Source organism: Tiliqua scincoides, chromosome 4 (genome assembly GCF_035046505.1).
Source record: "Tiliqua scincoides isolate rTilSci1 chromosome 4, rTilSci1.hap2, whole genome shotgun sequence".
Taxonomy (NCBI): domain Eukaryota; kingdom Metazoa; phylum Chordata; class Lepidosauria; order Squamata; family Scincidae; genus Tiliqua; species Tiliqua scincoides.
Window position 1 is genome coordinate 109693955 of NC_089824.1, and position 22149 is coordinate 109716103.

A 22149-nucleotide genomic window follows, 5' to 3' on the forward strand; every position below is an offset into this window, starting at 1 on the left:
TGAATAATTTTGGATCAACCTGTGCTTGAATGCAGTAGATAATTTTTTCTAAGCCCCCCCCCCCCCATACAACTAAAGGTGGACTTGACAGGGGTTCATAACTTATCTGTGGTGAGGAGAAAAAGAGTAGAGATAAGTTTTTCTTTCTCTCTCACAACCCTAGAACTGGAGTGATTCCATGAAAGTGACTGGCAGACAAAAGATTCAGGACAGACAAAAGAAAATGTAGTTCACACAATACACATGTACTTTTTGGAATTTACTGCCATAAGATTCAGCACTTCTGTTCTGCCATTGGAGAATTTTCTCTTTCTTTGAGGTGAGTGTTGTTTGAGTGGACCCATGCATAATATCCTGCCTATGGATTTAAAAAAAGTCCTAAAGTAATAAGACTAGGGTGCAATCCAAACTTGCCCTTGGACCAGCGCAAGTCCCCTGCGCTGGCTCAGGAGGGTTGCAGATGTGCTTTACGTGCTGTAAAGCACGTTTGTGTCTCCTTTGGAGTTGGTTGGGCTGGCACAGGGATGTGCACCAGCCCATGGAGGCTGAATCCAGCATCTGCGCTGACTTAGGCAGGGAGGCTTGCATTGGCAGAGCTCAGCTGATGCAAAAGTCTAGGGTGGGCAGGGAAGATGCAGGGAGGAGGCGGGAGGGAGGCATTCTGGAGCAGGGGGAGAGCAGGGGAATGGCAGTCCTGGGGCAGGCGGCAGGGAGCGGGAGGTGGGGTTGGAACCCAGCAGATATGCTGGATCCTAGCCCCTGTTCCTGAGCAGTGCGGAGCAGCTACAAGCTGCTCCACTCTCCTCAGACTTATGCCACCTCCTGAGGTGCTGCAAGTCCGAGGAGACTCATTGGGGCTGTGGTGGCTTACCTGGGGGTAAGGGGAAGAGTTTCTCCTTCCCTCTGGCTGAGCCACTTTGGGTCCCTATCTTGCACTGGATACAGCACAGGCCTCCTGGCCTGCCTATTCCAGCGCAAGGTAGGATTGCGCTGTAGGAGAGACTGTTTTGTCAAATGAGTTCTGGGCTATCTCCATTGAAGGCAATCCCTTATATTTAAACCATTTTTGAAAAGTTCCTGGTGGACTATGATATGGGTGTCTGACTGGTTGAAAATGTGTTATAGTAAGCCTGCTACCAATTAAGGAATTGTTATGAGTCACTCATGTGACAGGGCCACACAGAAAATACATTTCAGAGGGTGGGCTGTGTTAGTCTGCTACAAAACTGCAAAAAGTTACATGCACCATAAGATTTGTTGTGGCATTTGTTTTTGTGGACTTGTGGTCCACTTTATGCATCAGTTGATTTTCAAGTAGGCTGTAGTAGTCCATAAACACTTATGCTACAGCTAGTCGTTCAGGGTGCCACAAGGTTCTCTGTAGTTTTTTTTACAGAAACTAAATGTAACTATAGTACCTTTAGTCTTTCATTTCCAATTAAGATAAGAAGAACTGATACTGCTGAATAAGGCACTAATATAAGCCTTATGTTGTGTCTTGGAGTGTTGTTTCATGCGCAGAACCTGTGTGTTGTAGTGGCTAGCGTGTTGGATGGCCTGGGCAGACCTGGATTAAAATTCTTGTAGAAGCATAAATTCAACCAGGTGACCTTGGGAAGTCACTCTTTCTCTCAGATATCTCTCTCTCACACATGGGGGGAGAGAGAGAGAGAGAGAGAGAGAGAGAGGGAGAGAGAGTAGCTCCATATGTGCCACCCTAAACCCTGTGGAGGCAGCAGAGTGTGATACAAAAGTAGCTAAGGCTAGAAACACATTTTGTTCAAGGATAGCTGCTGACTTCACATTCACTTCTGTTCAATCTGGCTTTTCAGGTTTTTATATTACTTTAGACAGAGGCATTATTAGGGTTTGCAGTAGTGAACCTGCCCTCATGGTGACCCGGGGCAGGTACACGACATGCAACCCCACCTGACATGCCGTCCCCCTTCAGTACGCCACCCCCCGCTCCCCAGAACACTTACCCGGGCATAGCGAAACCTCACGCAACACTCCATAGCAATCAAGAAACCTTCTGAGGCTTCACCCAAAATTTTAAACAAGACTTCCTGATGAAACCGGAAGTATTGCTTAAAACAGTGGGAGAAGAATATTTGCAATATCATATGCATAACCTAAATGCAGTGACATCACTAGGGTTGGTGTCATCCCCATTAACTTTATTTTTTTTATTTATTATTTTTAATATATAACAGTACAGGTCACCCAACAAATCAGTAACCAACAAAAACCCAGTGGCCAACTTGATGACACTGACACAACTAAATAAGAACTCTAATATTAGCTTTGATACATGGAATTGAGAGCTGACTCATGCTAACACCTTATTGGTTCCCCGCTATGTCATAATAACTTCTCATTGGCTCTCAAAACAATCAGTCTTATTTTTCAGTTTTGAGTTAAGACATAAGTTACATAAGACACTTGTGTTTTCCTTTTCTGGTTATTTGGCCATAACTTTTGAAAGCATACAGATATTTCAATGCAGTTTGTTTCATTGCATTCTGCATTAAATTATACATTGAATGATACATAGTATCATGGTATTCTTTGCAAATACTTTCACAATTTTGGCCAGTAGTGGTAATCCCCCCCCTCCCGCAAGTGCATTACTTGGTGTGGTCTGCACTTCCACACCCCTAGCAATGCCACTCGCTTTAGAACATCTTGAAAACTTACCTGAGCAGACACTGGCGTCACTAAGGGGTCCGGGGGGGGGGGTCCGGGCCGCACCGGGTGACGTGCCCTGGGGGAGGATGCGCTAACTTTGCGGCTTTCAGAGCTACTGTGTCATGCCATACACCTTTGGATGCAGAATGTCCAACGGAGTGCAATGCAAAAAGCAGAAATGAAATAGCTCCTTTCCTTCAAAAGTTATGGCCAAAATACTGGAAAGAAAAAATGCATGGAGCCCTATGGAAAGTGAAAGTGAGCCGTATCGCGCGTTTACTCGTGAGTAGGCGTACTTGCCATAGTCCGCCAGAAAGGGTAGACTGAGAGGAATCCAACTACACCACAATGGTCCCAATCCAATGAATGCAGCCCCCAAAAACACGAGAAGAAGGTCCCTGCCTCCCTCCCAGCTGTCTCTTGAGCCCGAAATGAAGCGATGTGGCCATGTTTACTTGTGAGTAGGCGAACTTGCCTTAGTCCAGGCAAGAACTGAGAGGACTCAGGGCAGGCTGAGAGGACTCCAAGGACCACTATGGGACTTACTTCAGAGTAGACATGCATAGGATGGGGCTCACAGGCTGCAATCCTACCCACACTTTTCTGAGAATAAGCCCCATTGACCACTATGGGACTTACTTCAGAATAGATTCACTTGGTGGAACAGGACTGGCTCCCCCTTATTTAATTATTTATTTTATTTTAACATAATTATTTATAGTTTTTTATTTTAATTTGCTTGATGATGTCACTTCTGGCTATGACTTCATTTCCAATGGGTCCTGGACAGATTGTCATTCTAAAAAGTGGGTCCCAGTGCTAAAAGTTTGAGAACTGCTGCAATAAGGTGTTAGTAAGTTGTCACGGGGTGTGTGTGTGAGAGACTCTACAAGTTTTCAAAATCACTAAAATCAGAATTTGGAGAAATAATACCATCATGTTATATATCAATCAATGAGTAATTTCATGCAGAATGCAATGAAACAAACCACATTGAAATATCTGTGTGCTAACAAAAGGTACAGCCAAAAAACCAGTGGGGGCGGGACGATGGCACATCACCACGCCCACCACCTGGGCCTTGGGGCATTGCCTCGCCCACTGCATGGGGTGACGTGCAGGCCTCTGGAAGCAGAGGTGTCAGGAGGACAAAAGAATAATGTGTATGTTTTTATAGGGGTTCTGGAGCTGGATTTAAGACCTAGAGGATTCAGGCTCAAATCCCCACTCAGCTCAACCTGACCTGAGGTTGTTCTGAGGACAAAAGGAGGAGGAGAAGCCTGGAGGAAGGGCGGAATACAAATGTGAAAAATAAAATTAAACAAACAAAATTACACAAACAAATAAAAGTATACCACGAGATGTGATGTTGCTATTAAAAATTGTTGTCGGTTTCAGTACAGCAAGTGCAATCAGAGCTACAAAGAATCTGTCTCTGTAAAATATGATAAAAAGTGTCTAACTTTGGATTCTACACATGAAAGCAAAACAATATGAAAACTTTATGTTTGCTGAAGCTTCCAGGCATGAATGCTAAGCAATTGCTCTGGGATCAAATGAGAGGCTGTTACTTTTTATGGTCCAAGAACTAACTGCCTATAATCCTTTTTTGAACTGAATTCCAGTGTTATCTAGTGACAACCTGAAATGCAGTCTTTCACAAGATGAGACAGACCTGGTTCACACATGCATGAACATCACTTTATTGCTCTACACTCACCTCCTTACTACACACAATGACTGGCAAGCTGAGTCTGCTGAAAAGCATTGCGTGTACTGTGATATAGAAACCGTCATGTATCTGCAGTGAAACATTTTTATACACGCAAGTTTCCTCTTGATGTTTGTAATCATCATCTGATGAATTTAGCCGCATGGACTTTGTCACACTGGGAATAGTCTTGGTTTGTGTGCTGTTGTGTTTGTACATCATTCTTCAGATGTCTAGAGAGAGTCATCTGTGGGCTGGATGAGGATGAACAAATTGAAACAGATAAAACAGTGGGGCCTCTGGTCAAGAGACCTGTGGTTTGGGTGATGGATTGTTGACCTGTTAAGGATGAGAAAGCACTCCCCTTGATGGAGTTATTCTGCAGATTTGGGGCTGCTTGTGGATTCAGGGGGTCATTGCCCAGCTTAGGCCAGTGCACCAACTGCATTCATACCCGAGTCAGTTAACCATGCATTGAATACAAGGCTATGTACCTGACAACCTAATCTTATGCAGTGCTGGTACAGCGGAGCCAGCAGGCCCACGCTGTATCCAGCACTGCAACTGAGCAGGTGGGAGGTCTCCTCAGAGTAAGGAAACATTTGTTCCTTTATCCTTTGTAGTGCTCCAGCCTGCTCAATTGGGCTACTCAGAACTGCACCAACTATTTAGCTGGCACAGAACCAGGTAGCCTCATATAATGCTGGCAGGCCTGGGACAGGGTTGACATGTGGTTCTGTTTCTTCATAGGCATACTTGGTCACCCCATCGCCAGGCTGCTATTAACTCAAGCAATTTATTAGTTCAAGCTACTTTGCAGTTTTTTACACACAATTCCTATATCCCAGCGTCGGTGCAGATCTTTAATCCAAGGTTCTGGCACAATTGCTGTTTGGTATCCCTATCTGGATTTCAGTCATTTCCACTCTAGTCGAACGTGTTCAATCCAGATTCCTCTATAAGATCTTTGCGGTACCTCACTGCGTCCCTTACGCAGCATTGTGCCTCGAAGCTGGTCTGCATAAAATTGAAACACTGGCCTGGCTAAGGTTCTTGAGATTTTGGCTAAGAGTCGGTTTTGAGGCAAATCAGAACATCATGCTCTCCAATATTCTTGCTGATGTTTCTTTTTCCCCTGGTCTAACCTTATTTCATAAAAGACTCCAGCTCCTAGGTTTATCAAGTGATTTGATAGGAGGATTACCCATGTCTGCGGCTCAGAATCTTATTCGGACCCGACTATTTGATATAGAGAAACAGGATTTGTAAGTCTTGTTCGCCTCTATATACCGGTCTTTCATGGCCCTCTGATTTGGGTTCAAGTTATCTATCGTTCATGTGTTCACCTCAGATTTGTAGAGCCTTTACACTGGGTAGGTTTAATATCTTACCTACGAATGTACTAAGAGCAAGATTTAATAGACCATTGGAAAGTCCCCAGTCATGTTCTTGTGACCTGACCTCAAAAGAGTCCTTGATCCATGTACTTTTGTACTGTACCCACTATATTGATTTACACCATCAATTTCTATATCCATTCCTGGAAAACTTTCATGGTTCAGATACAGACTTGGTCTGGTACTTGTTGGACGGGAGAAATGAGTGCCACTCATCAAATGTAGCAAAATATATATTTAAGGCACTGTCAAGGCGTAAATTCCTCTGTATTTCTTTGTCTGTTCAATGATTGCTGGCTACTTTGAATGTTTTAATTCTGTATTGCTGTTGGATTGTTTATGCCAATAAAGGTGGAATGAATGAATGAATGAATGTTGACATGTGGTGGAGGCCTGCTGTACCATCCCTGCCCAATCCATCCCCATCCCACCCTCCCCCTGCCCAGAAACAGCCCTCCCTGTCTTTGGACTACCCTCCCGCAGTCCCCTGCTGCCCAGGACAAACCCTATCTCTTTCAGAGGCTGTCAAGCAAAATTCAGTGCCTGTGGGATGGCACAGGCCTTTCCACCAGAGCTGCTTACTTGATGGGTGCCAAAAAGTGCTTTATACACAACATACAGTGCCAGTGCTGCATCTCTAGCACCTGTGCTCACAGCCCATAGGATTGGGCTCTGAGTCATGTGGGGCTGCTTTTGAAGGTCTCTTGGAAACTAGTTGGTGGAGAATGCAGCTGCCGGTACGGTAACTCAAGCCAGGTGGCTTGACTCAGTAATGCTACTATTCTACCAGCTTTACTGGCTGCCAGATTGTTTCCAGGTGCAATTCAAGGTGCTGGGGATTACATTTAAAGGTCTTTGTGGCTTAGGGGCAAGGTGCTTGAATGAGTGCCTCCCCTTCCACAAACCAAGTGGCCCCTTCCCTAAGGTCAAGTGGAGAGGCTGACCTGTAGGTACCACCATTATCAGAGACTTGTTGGCAACAATGCTCCCTTACCTCAGGGTTGTACTATGGCTGTATCAGAACTGGAAAGTTGGATAGGATTGGACCCCAAATCTCCTAATTCATGTGGTTCTTGGATTCCTTGGGGCTAGTTTGTAAATTCATCAGAGTTGTAGTAAATATTTTCCTGGATTATACCATATCAGGCTGTAGGTGGATGGAGTCTGTGATTAAAAGTCTCCAGCTCTGAAAATCTAGCATTTCAAAGAGAAGGATTCTACCCTAGCCTTCACCCAGATGCCTTGTAGCCCAAACCAACCTACACATGTCTATTCAGAAGTAAGCACCATTGAGTTAAATGGAACCTGCTCCCAGTAAGGTCTGTACAGAATTGCAGCCTTAATGTACAAGGTAGTTGGGGGTGGGGGTAATTGATTGTGCAACCTTCATTTGCAGTCTGAAATGGTGCAGCCCAGAAAAAGCATTGCTGTTGAATCTAAAAAACTGACCCAAATATTGCAAAAGAAAAAAGCCATAGGGCAGCAGTTCTTGCAAAGCTGCCAGTAACATATGAATCACACCTGATGGAGGCAGAAACCACCAGGTTTCTCTGGATATTGCTACAGTTGGCCTTGCCTGGGGTGTAATGTGTCTGTTTCTGCCTCTGCTTATGAGACTTTTGTGCTTTTTCCTCTGCATGTTTTCTTTTCTTGTGTCCTCTTTCAGGGCTTAAGGAGCCACCATGCTCCCCACTCCCCCAGTGGTGCTCTGCTAATATTTTTTTATCCCTGCAGCTGCCATCTCATGAGGATATTCACTTTTCCCTTTCTTCAAACAGTGGTTTTACTTTATTATGGTGAACACAAGCAACTGGGCTTTTATGGCTGATTGATGGGGCAGGCCGAGAATGGCAGAAGTATACTTTTAACACCTTGCTGTTTTTTTCTGGGTGACTTCAATGTACATGCCAAAGCTGCTGCTTCCAGGCCATTTCAGGCTTTCCTGATTTCTAAGGCAAACCTGGCTCAATTCCAAAGATTAACTAGCCCTGTACTTATTGACTTTAAACACAGGTTATTTAACGTGATTAAACACATGTTAAATACAGGTTAGGACATTTATGCTTAGAGCAATGAAGAGAGGCTTTCGAAGCGACAATTTATTACTAATTCCCAAATGTGATCAACAGGAATCATTAGAATGGGCAAGGCTTGCAAAGAGGAAGTGTTTAATTAAATGATTAAAAAATATTTTTAAAATCTAAACAGTGCTTTACCTGCCCTGATTGGGCAGGCTGGTGCTGCCTTCGCATTGTATTACAACAAATTGCAATAAGATGCCTGAAAAAAAACGTGGGAGGACAAACAGAAGAGACTGGAATGCAACACTGGCTGATGACAATGCCATCTGGATACTCCATAAAAAGTGAACAAAACAAAGGGTGGCAATTTCAGAGAAAAGGACTAGTACAGAAGCAGCCATATACTCTAAACACAGTCATATGATTTTGTGAATGAATTGAACTTCATTGTATGAAGTGAAGCCATTAAAGCAGTGGGTGAAGTAAGCATCAACAGTCTGGTAGAGAGTACCATATAAAACTGGATGGTATCAGAGTACCATAATCATTGTTTAAAACATTCTGGCTGTGTTTTCAGAATGCTGTCAAGATTTGGGGACTGCTTCATTTCTCAGGAAAAAGGTGCCAGGGCTCAGTTCTCTCTGGCGGGCATAGTCTTATTTCAATCGTGCATCATTTTTTAAAAACTGCAATCCCCATGATCCGTAACAACCCCATGACGCAGATAATGAACCTGTATTCAGTGACACTGCATGTGCATTCTTGCTTAAGAACATGAGAAGTGCCTGGCTAGATCACAGTAAGGTCCACTAAGTCCAGCAGACTTTACAAGAATTCAAGCAATAGCAGGCTCTAGATGGTCCACCATTCTGGTGGTGAGCAGCTGGTCACTGCGGGAAATGGGGTGCTGTCTAATCCAGTGAGGCTCTCCTGGTGTTGTGTTGTATTGCCTGTCTACCCCTGCTTTGTGGAAAAGCCCTACCTGGAAGGAAGCTCATGGTTTTAAGTTTAAGTGCCTGGAGATAACCTACAGATGTCCACTGAGAGAAGGATACCCTATACATGCTCTGTAGTATGTTTTAACTTCTCTTTTCTTAAAGCAGCTATTTTCGACCACTGTGCCGTGGCACACTGGTATGCTGCAAATGGTCTGCAGGTGTGCTGTGGGAGTTTGAGGGAGGGTCATTTATTGGTAGGGCCATTGGGGGATGTGAGCCCCCCGCCAACAGCATGGTGTGCCTTGTCAATTGTCAAAAAATCGATGTTGTGCCTTGACAGTTTTAGTACCTTGTCAGTGTGCTGTGAGATGAAAAAGGTTGAAAATCACTACTTTAGAAGAATGAGCTTTGACAGAGATGGGAGGGTACAATCTTAAATGAGTATGGGTAAAGGGAACAGGTAGGGGTACAAGATAGAACCTATAAGAGATTTCTTCTGGTGTTCAAGTGAGTGGAAAGTCTCCAGTGTGCAGAATAACTGCATGAAAAGCGCATTGGGGGGCACTTTGCTTCCATACTTCCAGCCAGCTTGGTGCATACCTTGGCACTATCTTACATGACTGCCTGGAAAAGGGAGAGAGAGAGGAGGAGGTCAGGATAAAACCGACTCTTCCCAAGTCCCAGCTCCTTAATTAAATGCACGACAAGAACTGGGAGAAGCACATCTGGTTTCAATTTGCACAGCCCTTTGATGGCATCAGATGTTCTTTCCCAAATGGGAGGGGGGAGGTGGAAATTCTGGCCTGTCTGTGGCAGCTTGGAGACCAGGCTGACTCCTACCACTGAACTACAGGGGCCCGTCTCCTTCCCTGCTGTCAGGTGACCCCTGCAACATTCTCACATACCCTTCCTGTCCTGCTATTTTCCCCATTCAGAGAGGCATGCCAATCTGATGAATGGTTTCCTATTTCTCCTCTACCCATTTTTCTCCAATGAGAGTCCAATTTAATGGTAATTCACAGCTTTTCTTAGGTGCCCATGTAAGGTTGTTTAAGTACACACTTCAGAATGTAAAGTGCAACTTGGTGGGCATTGTAGTGATATGCAGTCAAGGGAGGCAGAGCCTCACCAGACCCAACAAGTAAAAAAAAAAAAATAAGCCCAAGGACACAAGTAAAAAGAAAAAGTTTCTTGCCTTTCCACTCCACTCCTTTCTTCTTCATTACAGTTAGTGAGTTACAGCCCAATCCTAGCCACACTTTCCTGGGAGCAAGCCCTATTGACTCTAATGGGACTTACTTCTGAGTAGACATGCATAGGATTGGACTGTTAAGCAGCACACACAGAGACACTACAATGCGCAGGAAGCAGCCAGCAGCCATTTTACTGCAATCATGACTGGCTTCCAAATTAACACACACACACACAACCCAGCAGTGTGCCTGTTCCAGCAATCTCTGGGGAGGTAGTAAGAAGAGTTGCCTCCAACAGGGTAGGCCAATGGTACTCAAACTTTTCTGGCCAGTGGCTCCTTTGACCCCCATGGCTGTTGGCCATGACTCCCCATCATGTTCCTGAGGGCTGGAAATGATATCATTAAACAGGAAGTGGCCAGAAATATTAACTATATTATATTATATTTATTATAATATAATATTAAATATATATATTAACTATATTAATCATATCATTAATTAAATGCAGATATTAAAAATATATTATTAATACATAGCAATATACAAGCTTTATAAATGATCAGCTGCTGATCACTGTTGGAGACAGGATGCTGGAGTAGGTAGATTTTGTCTGGTCCAACAGGACTCGTTTTTTTAAACTTTTTAAGTATACCAATAGAATTGTTTTATCAAATGAACTTTGTGAACAACCAATCTGACCAACATTACAAACACACACCCCTGTGGACCCCAATCCAACTAGTCATTTCTCCCATTCTCTTTGGACAGGATTGAACCCTTTATTAATTTGATGAAATTAAATTTTTCCAGCAGCTGGTGGGGAAAACAAAAATAGACCATGAAAATATATCAGAGTTGATAAGGGTTTCGTTAAGAAGCTGATTTGTCTCCTATACTAGGAGATGCACAGCTCAAACCTCTGCATGTCTACTCAGAAGTAAGTCCCATTAGAGTCAATGGGGCTTACTCCCAGGAAAGTGTGGATAGGATTGGGTTGGCAATCACTTCATCAGTGGCTGATAAGTATTCCCTTCAAATAGCAAGATTCATCACTTTAAAAATACAGCCTCTCCTCTTCAGTCAAACAACAAGATTAATAAATCACTTTAAAAACAGTGCCCTTTTTCTGCTTCTGGCCAAGTAAAGTGTGTGCTTGTCTCTCCCCTCCCCCCCTTTGCCAACTGCATGGAAGCAACTTTAAGAGTCTTGATGACTGGTAAAATAGGAAGCGTTTTATTTGGGGAGGGGGAGGAAGGTTTGGAGATTGAAAGGGGGGAGTGGAAGAGGGAGGGGGTTGAAAAGAGAGATTTCACTTTGATGAGAAGAGATCCCAGGCTGGGAACTAGGAACCAACCAGACAAGGAACCAACCAGACAAGGACCATCAACAAGGGTTGAGGACTGCAAGCTGAGCCTGCCCACTACTTGCCAGATGGGGGTTGGAGTCAAAGAGCTTTGGAAACAGCATGCAGTGAACACTGAAGGCAGCAGCCTCGGAGTGGAGGGAGAAGAGGGCAGGGTGGCAGCGGCCACTCTCGCAGCTGAGTAACTCCCTTTCTTCTGCTTTAAAAAAAGCGCAGACAACCAAAGATGCCCAGGACATCCTGCGCCTCCCCTTTCAGTTCCTGGTGCAGCGCCTCACAGTTTGAATAATACTGGGTTAGGCTGTAATCATAGCTACTTTCCAATTTAAAAGAAAAAGAAAAAAGCAGGGAAACTGACTTCCAATGAAAAAAATGCAGAACTCCTGCATCAGCAAGCTCTGGGGAGACAGCAGGAGGAGTCACCTCTGTTCTGTTAAGAACAAAAAAAAAAAAAAAAAAAACCCCAAAAACAGTGTGCCTGCACAGTGGACCAGCTCTCTTAAGCACCAAGAGAGGCAGATTTTCAGTTGCCTCAGGGGGCATGTCAATGAGCTCTAACTATCTCAGATTGAGGGAATAAAAGGTGAGTTTTTAAAAACATTTGGGGCAGGGGAGAGACACTGTGTATGTTTCAATGAGAGAGACTGAGATTAAGGGGAGGAGGAGGAGAGTGTGTGTTTTGATATGGCTGTGCCTTCCCCTGCCTGGACCTCACCACACATCACTGATGTACATTGTTTGGTTTGTCTACACATGACTGGCAGCTGAATTTGCAAACTGGATCCCTTGAAAAGTGTTTCATTTGAGGTGATGCAAAAGATATCTTTGGCTGTATTGTTATATCCGTGATGAGCCATCCACTTATGAAACAAACACTGTGAATGGAACAAACACAGGGTTCCAGACAGGAAGGACTGTCCCATCCATGAAGCAAATGATACAACATGTTGAGTGGCAGGGCAAGAGGGATTCATGGTGCCCTTCATCCAAAGTCTTCTGCCACCTCCCTCCCACCCCAATTTCCACAAACAGAGCCACGTATAAATTGTGTTAAATGTGAGTGGGAAATGGATCATCCAGTTTCTTACCTCACTCCTCCTTCATGTAGTTCTTTTCCAAAAGCAGGAAGTACAGGGTGTCTTGTTTTATTTAAAAGGGATTTCATGAGGAAGGAGCAAGGTGAGTGGATACGGAAGTGGATCATCTTTGTCAGTGCCTGGAAAAGCTGCATAGGCAGCAGCAAACCACTTGTCTGTCCACTCACTTCACTGAGTTCACTCCTTCCTTCCATGGTCCCTTTAAATAAAACAGGAAGTACTGTGCTTCCTGTTTTTGTAAAAGAACCAGGCAAGGAAGGAGCATGGTAAGGAGGTAAGGGGTTATTTCTGGTGGGGGTGCATGTGCACCACAGTAGTAGGTTGCGGAAACATTGGGCAGTTTGGGCCATCTCTACATACAAGCATCTTCATCAGGAAGCCTGAAATGGCTGCGGCTTGATTGTTGAATGAATCAAAGCTGGCAAAGCTGAGTTTGTTTCCGCGTAATGTTAGAATAACCCAAGCTCTTAGCAAATTCCAAATAATCATACAATGTCCCAGCCCTCTGTTAACTGGTATTTAGCCTAATGGCTAGAGGTGGGAGAAAACTGTTTGCTTTTGTTTCTTTGCTGATCTTGGTGTTTTATAAAAGTTAGAAGTGCAGAGAGAAGTGCAGAGAGAGATCAGGAGAGAGATCTTGGGGTGGTGGTGGGCAGGTCAATGAAAGTGTCGACCCAATGTGCGGCAGCAGTAAAGAAGGCCAATTCTATGCTTGGGATCATTAGAAAAGGTATTGAGAACAAAACGGCTAATATTATAATGCCATTGTACAAATCGATGGTAAGGCCACACCTGGAGTATTGTGTCCAGTTCTGATCGCCACATCTCAAAAAGGACATAGTAGAATTGGAAAAGGTGGAAAAGAGAGTGACTAAGATTATTACTGGGCTGGAGCACCTTCCTTATGAGGCATTTGGGCCTCTTCAGCCTAGAAAAGAGATGCCTGAGGGGGGACATGACTGAGACATACAAAATTATGCATGGGAAGGATAAAGTGGATAGAGAGATGCTCTTTACACTCTCACATAACACCAGAACATCCACTAAAATTGAGTGTTGGGAGGGTTAGGACAGACAAAAGAAAATATTTCTTTACTTAGCATGTGGTTGGTCTGTGGAACTCCTTGCCACAGGATGTGGTGATGGCATCTGGCCTGGATGCCTTTAAAAGAGGATTGGACAAGTTTCTGGAGGAAAAGTTCATTACAAGTTGCAAGCTGTGATGGGTATGTGCAACCTCCTGATTTTAGAAGTAGGTTCCCTCAGAATGCCAGTGCAAGGGAGGGCACCAGATGCAGGTCTCTTGTTATCTGGTGTGCTCCCTGGGGCATTTGGTGGGTGCTGTGAGATACAGGAAGCTGGACTAGATGAGTCTATGGCCTGATCCAGTGGGGCTGTTCCTATGTTCTTAAGTGTTGGGTGTTTTTATTTAAAATTTACATTATAATTATAAATTATAATCACTTTTAAAGTGTACTAGGTAGGTAATATAGGTGGTATAGTGTCAGCAGATGCAGCCACAATCATTATCCATGCACCCCCCAATAAATAATAAATAAAAACAAAAAAAATGGTTTTACTTTTCACAGATTTTGGGATTTTTTGGTCTGTTTGTTGTTAACAAAAATGAGAAGTGCAAAAAGTTGTGTTAATGTGTTTTTATTTTGCTACCACCATTGTCTCCCACCTCTACTAATGGATCCTGTTCATTCAATCCTTGACCAACGGTGGTGAAGGCATTGCTCACCCTCAGTTTTCTAATCATAAGTCCTCCTAATAGAATGATGTGGACGCTGAACATGAGAGAGACTGAGCTCATTTCTCTTTTTGGTTTTGGGTAGTTGGTATCATGTGTGTACATCACAATCCCCAAATCTGTCACAGTCCATTGGTGGCATCGACTTCAGAAGATGAAAAAGGTCACAAAGTAAAAACATATAGCAAAAGGGAAAATTGGTTTTCTGTCTGAAAGAGGCTCAACTTTTTTTAAAAGGAACCTTTAGAAAGGACACCTGCAGGGAGACACCTGCAGCAAACATCTATCAGAAGGGACACTGTGGTTGGAGGAATTAGGGACAGTTGTTGTCCCCTGCAAAATATTGCTTAAAAGATATCTCTTCGATCACTTAAGAGAGAGTTGGGAGATTCTTCAGAGGGCGAGGAAAGAAAACTCAGCTTTGAAAGTTGTGAAGCATTGAGGGCTTCCAACATGTGCAAGGAGGACGTGCACACTCCCTTGTCATTTGTGTTTTACAAATTGGATAACTATCGAACTGATGTGATAGTATGAAAAGAGACAGGTGCATACGTGATGCATAACGTACTGCACTCATACACTGTGAAAAGTATGAAAAGCATACAATGTGTTTGGTGTTTAATTCCTTCTGTTATACACACGTGCAGGCATACACAAAAGCCATCCCATGCACACTTATCTTGCACAGGCTTGTGCTAAAGTGCAGCTGTCTTCAGTCCCATTGATTTCAACAGGAGAGTTAAGCACATGCTTGATTTTGTTGACTCTCCATTGAATCCTGCCCTTACCTTTGTACCTGGACAGAACAAATTTGGAGGGCATGGTCCAATCAAAGTTCAGCAGTCCCATTCCTTTCAGTAATTGAGTTGAAAAGAGTGAAATACCGGACATTAGTGAGGTCAACTAGTGCTTAACATTGGCTGAACTTGCGCATGGTGGTGATCATTGCTTAGAAACCCTCTCTCTGTAACCACAAACGAATTTTCGAAGAATAAAGACCAACAGTGTAAAAATTGTTTGGCATTATATGTATAGGCGTAAATACACCACAATCCATGGGGCAATGTCTGCCAGACACGGAATGGATTACGCACTTAAGGCTTGACTCGCACATGCAGATCCAGTGCCAGGAGCGGCCTGTGTGCAGACATGGGCCCTGGCATGTTCAGTGCTGCAGAGAAAGATGTCATATCTTCTCGCACAAAAGAAGAGAAGAGTCTTAGTTTGGGCAGAGTCCTTTCATTCATTCACCAAGCGCCGAGCAATTCCGTGACAAACAAGTGCACGTGTGAATCCGCCCACAGAGGGCCACGGAGTTGCGCAGCGGTGGAAGTAATGAATGGGCGTCCCCTCATCTCTCTGTCCTCCTTCGGGTCCTCCTGCTGGGGTGTCCCAAAGCACAAAAGGCCGGGCAAGCCAGAAAGGGTGCCTAAGGAGTCCGATGCGTTGGATGTGGACGGTGTTCCTGCCCCGACGTGCGCATGAGCTCCTCTGGCAGCAGGACTGGAAACGGAGCCCAGAGGGAGAGCCGGGAGGCGCGGGGGACCCCCAGCCTGCCCCCCCACGGCTCCCTTTGGGCTGGAGGAAAGGCTCTCGGCGATCAGCTGGGGCAGGGGGTGGGGAGGGAGAGCCCAGCCGGCCGAGGGCTTGGCGGGGCTGGCCTGGAAGGAAAGGGGGGGAGGTCTGTGAAACGTCAGGAGCAGCACAAAGCCTTTGCCACGTAATTCGAGGCTGCGGCTCTGCCCTGCCCTCCCCCTCCCTCCCTCCCTCCCTCCCCGGGGTCCTGCGAGCTCCCCACCCACATGCCCGGCTGGGTCGCTTGAAGTGCCAGAGGAGAGCCGGCGCAGAGGGAGGCGGAGAGAGACCCGCTCCGCAGCAGGCAGGCGGCGCTCGGTCCACCGGGCGGCGAAGAGCGCCTGCCAGTCGCCCGGCCCTCCCGCGGCCGTCGGAGGAGCGCGCTTGCCAGGGAGGACGAGCGGCTCGGGACGGGGAGTCGCTCCGAGGGAGCTCGGCGGTGCCCCGGGCTCCCGGGGCGGAGCCGCTTCGCGCCCGGCTGCGGATTTGCCCCCTGGAGCCTGCTCGACGGCGCTGTGGGGACCCTTCCTGCGCCCTCGGCTCCCTCCCCGCGCCGGGCCGGGGGGCCCAGCCATGACTTCCAGCTACGCGCCCGTCCTGCCCGCGCGCCTGGAGAGCGCCGCCAACCCCCTGGAGAGCCTGCAGGCCAAGAAGAACTTCTCCGTCAGCCACCTGCTGGACCTGGAGGACGCCGCGGACCTGGTGGCGGCGCAGACCGAGGAGGGCGTCGGCGAGGGCGGCAGGAGCCTCCTCGAGTCGCCGGGGCTCACCAGCGGCAGCGACACCCAGCAGCAGGACGGTAAGTGGCCGCGCCAAGGCAGCCTTCCCCTGCGCCCTCCGCCTGCCTCGCTCCCCCGGCTGCGCAGCCCCGTCTCAGAGCCCAGGCCTGCGCCTGTCTACTAGAAGCAAGTCCCATTGTGAGTAACCCCAATGAGGGTTACTCCCAGGAAAGCGTGGACAAGACTGCAGTCTCAGAGCCCAAGCCTATGCAAGTCTACTCAGAAGTCAGTCCCATTAGAGGCAGTGGGGCTTCCTCCCTGGAAAGTGTGGCCAGGACGGCAGCCTCAGAGCCCCTCCTCTGCCTGTCTCCTCAGAAGTCAGTCCCTTTGGAGTCAGTGGGGCTTCCTCCCAGGAAAGTGTGGAGAGGACTGCAGCCTCAGAGCCCCATCCCCTGCCTGTCTACTCAGAAGTCAGTCCCATTAGAGGCAGTGGGGCTTACTCCCAGGAAAGTGTGGACAGGACTGCAGCCTCAGAGCCCCATCCTACGCCTGTCTCCTCAGAAGTCAGTCCCAGTGGAGGCAGTCCCAGGAAAGTGTGGATGGGATGGCAGCCTTAGCCTCCGCCCCTTTATTGGGGACCCCAGGCGGATAAGCCTCACCTTGGACTTGGGGAATGGCCCCAGCCCCGTCCTGCGCCGGTGTCCGCGCCTCTTACACCCCAGTTTTCAGGCAGTGTCTGCACAGATCGTGGGGTCTCTCTAGAAGCGGGGCAGGCAGATCAGATCTGGTTTTTAAGAGCGTCTGGTACGGCTCGGATGATGCGAAGCGACACGTCCCTCGCCCGCCAACTCCGGCGTCCTCCTCGCCTTAGAGTGTATTTACACCAACACACCCTCATTCCGGACTCCTCCATTCAGGTCTGCTTCGAATCCAAGCCTATCCTATGATTGTCTACTCAGAAGTAAGTTCCATTAGAGTCAATGGAACTTACTCCCAGTAAAGTGTGGATAGGATTGTAGCCTAAGAACACCATCCTATGGGTGTCTACTCAGAAACAGGTCCCATTAGAGTCCGTGGGGCTTACTCCCAAGAAAGCGTGGCTAGAATGGCAGCCTTTGTCTCGATTTTCATCGCTGTCCTGTTGCGATCCACTCCTGAGAGCCACGAGGAAGGAGAGTCCCCGCGTCTCCGCCCCCCGGCTGCCATCTGGGTACAGCCGAGGTCCCCAGCCGAGGAGGGAGGGGGAGAGGCTCCCCGGCTCCCGCGGACCCCTCTGGGCGCCCTGTGCGCGAGAGAGGCCTGTTTAGAGGGGGCGAGACCAGGTGCGATCTCGGGGCCAGCCGGTCAGGGCGGCTCCAGGGGCGCAGGGCAAGAGACCGCAGGAGTCCCCAGTGCCGCCTCCGTCGGAAGCGCTCCTCCGCCGGCCCCTCTGAGATGCGTGCGCGCAGCACAGGCAGGCTGCACCTCCGCCGGGAAAGGAATCCAGTCGGAAGCGGTAGGAACGGAGGAGTGCCGGGGGGACCTGCCTTCTGCCGGGCTGCCCGCGCCGCCCTTCTCGGGGCTCCCCTTCCCCACCCGCTCCGCCACCGAAAGCGGACCGATCCTCAGGCTGGAGGCGCCCCGACTCTGCCCCCCGGGAGGAGCCCGGCGCTTCGGCCCGGCTTTGCGGCGGTGCCGCTTTCCCAGTCCGGGTGCGGGAAGGGCGCAGGGCTGGGCTTTCCTTTCAGTCCCCAGGAAGCGAGGCCGCCCGACGCCGCCCTGCCTGCGCTGCTGGGGAAGGGTCGCCTCAGGCTGCAGTCCCATCCACACTTTCCTGGGAGTAAGCCCCATTGACTAAGATGGGACTTACCTCTAAGTAGACATGCTTAGGATTGGGCTCTCAGCGAGCAGGCGGCCCTCCCGTCCAGGGCCTGTCGGGCACAAGAGCTTATTCCACGGCCGCAGGCAGGGGAAGAAGCGGGCGCGCCTCCTCTTCTCTGCACGGGGGCTTCCCCGCAGGCCCTTCTGAGGACGCGGCTGCCAGCCCTGCTCGCCCCCTGCCCGGGCTCGTCCGCCACAAAGTGTGGCCAAGTCCTCCTTGCCCAGCACGGAGGAGGAGGAGGAGGCCACTCTAGGCTGGACGGAGCCGTCTGGGGCTGGCAGGACGAACTGAAAAGTGAAGCCGGTCCCAGCGGGGACCCAACGGGCAGGGCGGGAGAAGTGCCCTTCTCCCCGCAGGGCTCCCTTGGCCAGAGGGCTTCCAGCCACTTGCCCTGGTCCTGCTCGGCCCATATCTCCCCTGTTGTTCAGTTCATCCCCAGACCCCTCTGAACCCAGAGACTTTCTTTAGGCCTGGCTCCATCGGCTTAAGGGTGGTAGCAAGTCCCATGGACCTCGGTTGGATTTATTTGCCAGTCTTCCAACACAATCCAATGTGTGTCTACTCAGAAGTAAATCCCATTGAGCTCAGTGGCATTTGCTCCCAAGTTACTGTACAAGCTTGCAGCCTTAGGTCGGCAAGTTGTTCACATAATCGGCATAGTCCCATTTTACTCATAAGAGTTCCAGTGGACTCACGCACAGTAAAGTGTGTCTACCTCTCTGCAGATTTCCTGTGTTCATCGGGACCTTGAGAATAGGTAAATTTCACAGATTTCAATAGAACAGCAGTCAGTTATGCAGATTATGTGTTTATGGGTACATGGGAGACAGTCTCCATGTACCCACAAAGGGCTTCCCTGTACACATGAAATATGCCAAACGGCCTCTGATAATGATGTTACTTGGTGGTTCATATCCTGGCTAAAATAACAAATGATGTTTGTTTTGTAGGAACTATAAATTCATCTATTCCAAGTAACTACCTAAAACTATAACAGGATGACTAAGGGCCCAATCCTATCTAACTTTCCAGCTCCCGTGTACTGCAATGCAGCATTGAGGTAAAGGGAAAAATGTTCCCATACCTTGAGGAGGCCTCTGTGACTGCTTCCCCACCACAAAATTCAGTGCACACCCCATTGGCATGGCTGTACGGGCATTGGAAAATTGAATGGGATTGGGCCCTAAAAGGCCTTGAGTAGAACTTAGCAGGCTAAATGCCTTTCAGTGTTGTTCCCAGGGCCAGAATAAAACACTGGTCCTCTGTCATTTGGCTGCCAATATTCTTTAGCAAGAGCTAGTTACAATTAACAGTGTTGGGGATGAACTGTTTAAGGCACCTTGAGGACCCCTGAATCCCACCCACTTCTCAGTCCTGGAAAGGTGAACTTCTTTATTTTTTCAGTGCAATGTGGAGTGGAAACTGGGTGCTACAACCGACAGTGACTATCAAAATTCAGAAGTATGAATTAAATCAGAGTAAAAACTGCAGGCCATACAAAGGGGAGTTCTGGTTTCTGGCTTAGACTTGGGCCTCAGGAAGTTGTCACTTTTCCCTTACATGGAATTCTGTCTCCTGATTATTTGGCTGCAGAGAGCAGAATTGCCCAGGGGTTTGGGGTGGGGGCATTTATGCTGCTAGGCTGGATTTGTCTGTTTGGTGTTCAACAAGGTGCTGGTTTGGAGAAGAGCAGGCCTGGCTGAAGGAAGTCTCCTTAAAAGCAGGGGGGAACTTATCTCTGCTCTGGGTGCATGTCTGCCATCCCGTGTCTGAGGGCTATAGGGTTGATGTTGGTTCTTCCCAAGGGTTTGAACCCTGAGCAGGATTGCACCATTACATGTTTCTCTAAGACAGAAAGGCTTAGCTCAAGGAAAGGGATGAGGTTCTTTCACCTCTCCTCTTCCTGTGTGTGGATGCCTACAATAATTGTAGAATCACATGTGGAACAGAAGTAGCCAACAGGGAAACATGAGGTGGTTTTTGAATTTGGTCCTACAAATGAATCAATGGGTGCATTCTTTAATTACCTATTATCTGTACCCACCAATCCACACTGGAGTGGATTGTGCAAATATGAATCAGTGCTATTAAAAAAAATTCCCTGAATTTGAGCAGTTTCACACTTGAGGAAAAGGAGTAAATTAATCTCGCAAGGCCAAGTCCCGCAGGCGAGCAAGAGCAAGCAGTCAACAGGACAGTAAAATGACCTGAGGACTTCCCTGCCCAAACCACACAGCTTCCATCAACCCTCTACCATTAACTCAAGGGGAGCTGGGGATGCCTCCTCCCTCCTTTTGTTAGAAAACCAATATTTGTGGTTAATAAGCTGAAATCCTTGCACATTTTCTTCATTCCTGCTTGTCTGGACGAATGGGGAAAAGTTTCAGTTTTGAATGCAGAACATATTCTTAGTTTAGCAGTTGCTGGTAAACATACCCTCCTTTGCACCAGGAGTAGTCTCTCTCTCTCCCCCTCCCTCTCTCTCTCTGTCTTATACACACCCACTTTGCCTTATCCAGAGACCTGAGTACAGGATGTCTCCCAGTTCTAGCCAAGTTCTGAGCAAGAGCTGAGTGCTTTCCACAGTGCATGTCTTCACTGCCTCCTAGATCTGCAAATTAATTATCAGTTTATCCTTTTCAAGGATTACTTCATTAGCTGACTCTCCCCATCAAGGGCCTCAAAGTATGTCTAAGAACATAAGAACCACCCTACTGGATCAGGCCAAAGGCCCATCTACTCCAGCTTCCTGTATCTCACAGTGGCCCACCAGATGCCTCAGGGAGCACACAAGACAACAAGATACTGCATCCTGTTGCTCTCCCTTGCATCTGGCATTTTGAGGGAACTTAGTTCTAAAATCAGGAGGTTGCACATACCCATCACAGCTTGCAACCTGTAATGAACTTTTCCTCCAGAAATTTGTCCAATCCCCTTTTAAAGGCATCCAGGCCAGATGCCATCACCACATCCTGTGGCTAGGAGTTCCACAGACTAATTACACGTTGGGTAAAGAAATATTTTCTTTTGTCTGTTCTAACTCTCCCAACAGGCTGCCTCCTGGTTCTGGTGTTGTGCAAGAGGGCGGAAAAAACTTCTCTCTTGCATAATTTTATGTCCTAATCATACCCCCTCTCAGGCGACTTCTTTCTGGACAAACAGCGATCTCTTTTCCTCATAAGGGAGGAATCATTTCAATAATCATTTTGTTCACTCTCTTCTGCACCTTTTACATTTCCTCTAATTCTTTTGAGATGTAATGACCAGAACTGTATGCAGTACTCCAGGTGTGGCCATACCATTGATTTGTCTGTGTGTGGGAGTGCTAACTTAGTCTGACTTTCTGTCCCAACTGAAGTGAAATCTAATAAACAAAGTGAAGCCATTCCAAATTAAAATGAGTAGTGCGGGAGCAAAGATTTGTCTCAAGTACTGCTGCATGGATCACTGTCTTGAGACAGAGCAGCTAAAGCAAAATGTAAATGTTAAAATGAAATAGAATAGTTAGTCAAATAAAACCAAAGGCAAACAATGGAAGGAAGATCCACAGATTTTTAGGTGACTTTGGTGGCAATCCTGTGTATGCCTTCCTGAGTAGGCCCCACTGAAGACAATGAGACTTACTTCTGAGTAGATAAGCATAGGCTTGTGCGCTTAATGTCAATGAGACTTACTCCCAGGTATGTTTGTATCAGATTGCAGCCTTACTTCCAAATTAAAGCATTTTAGATTATGTGAAAAGTCTCCTCTCCCAATGTAATAACCCCCATTGGATAAAATGCTCTTGCTTCTGGTATAGCCGCTGCACAAACTTCAGGTTCCACAGG

At 47.3% G+C, this 22149-nt stretch overlaps 1 protein-coding gene across 3 annotated transcripts in view; it reads left to right on the forward strand.

Annotated features, from left to right (window-relative positions):
• Positions 1–16009: 16009 nt before the first annotated feature.
• Positions 16010–22149, forward strand: part of PRRX1 (paired related homeobox 1) — a 74483-nt gene continuing 68343 nt past the window's right edge. For all 3 annotated transcript variants that reach the window (XM_066625077.1, XM_066625078.1, XM_066625079.1), the window contains exon 1: positions 16010–16541. In XM_066625077.1, the coding sequence (XP_066481174.1) occupies positions 16316–16541 (226 nt within the window). In that variant the 5' untranslated portion in view covers positions 16010–16315. The remainder of the gene's footprint in view (positions 16542–22149) is intronic.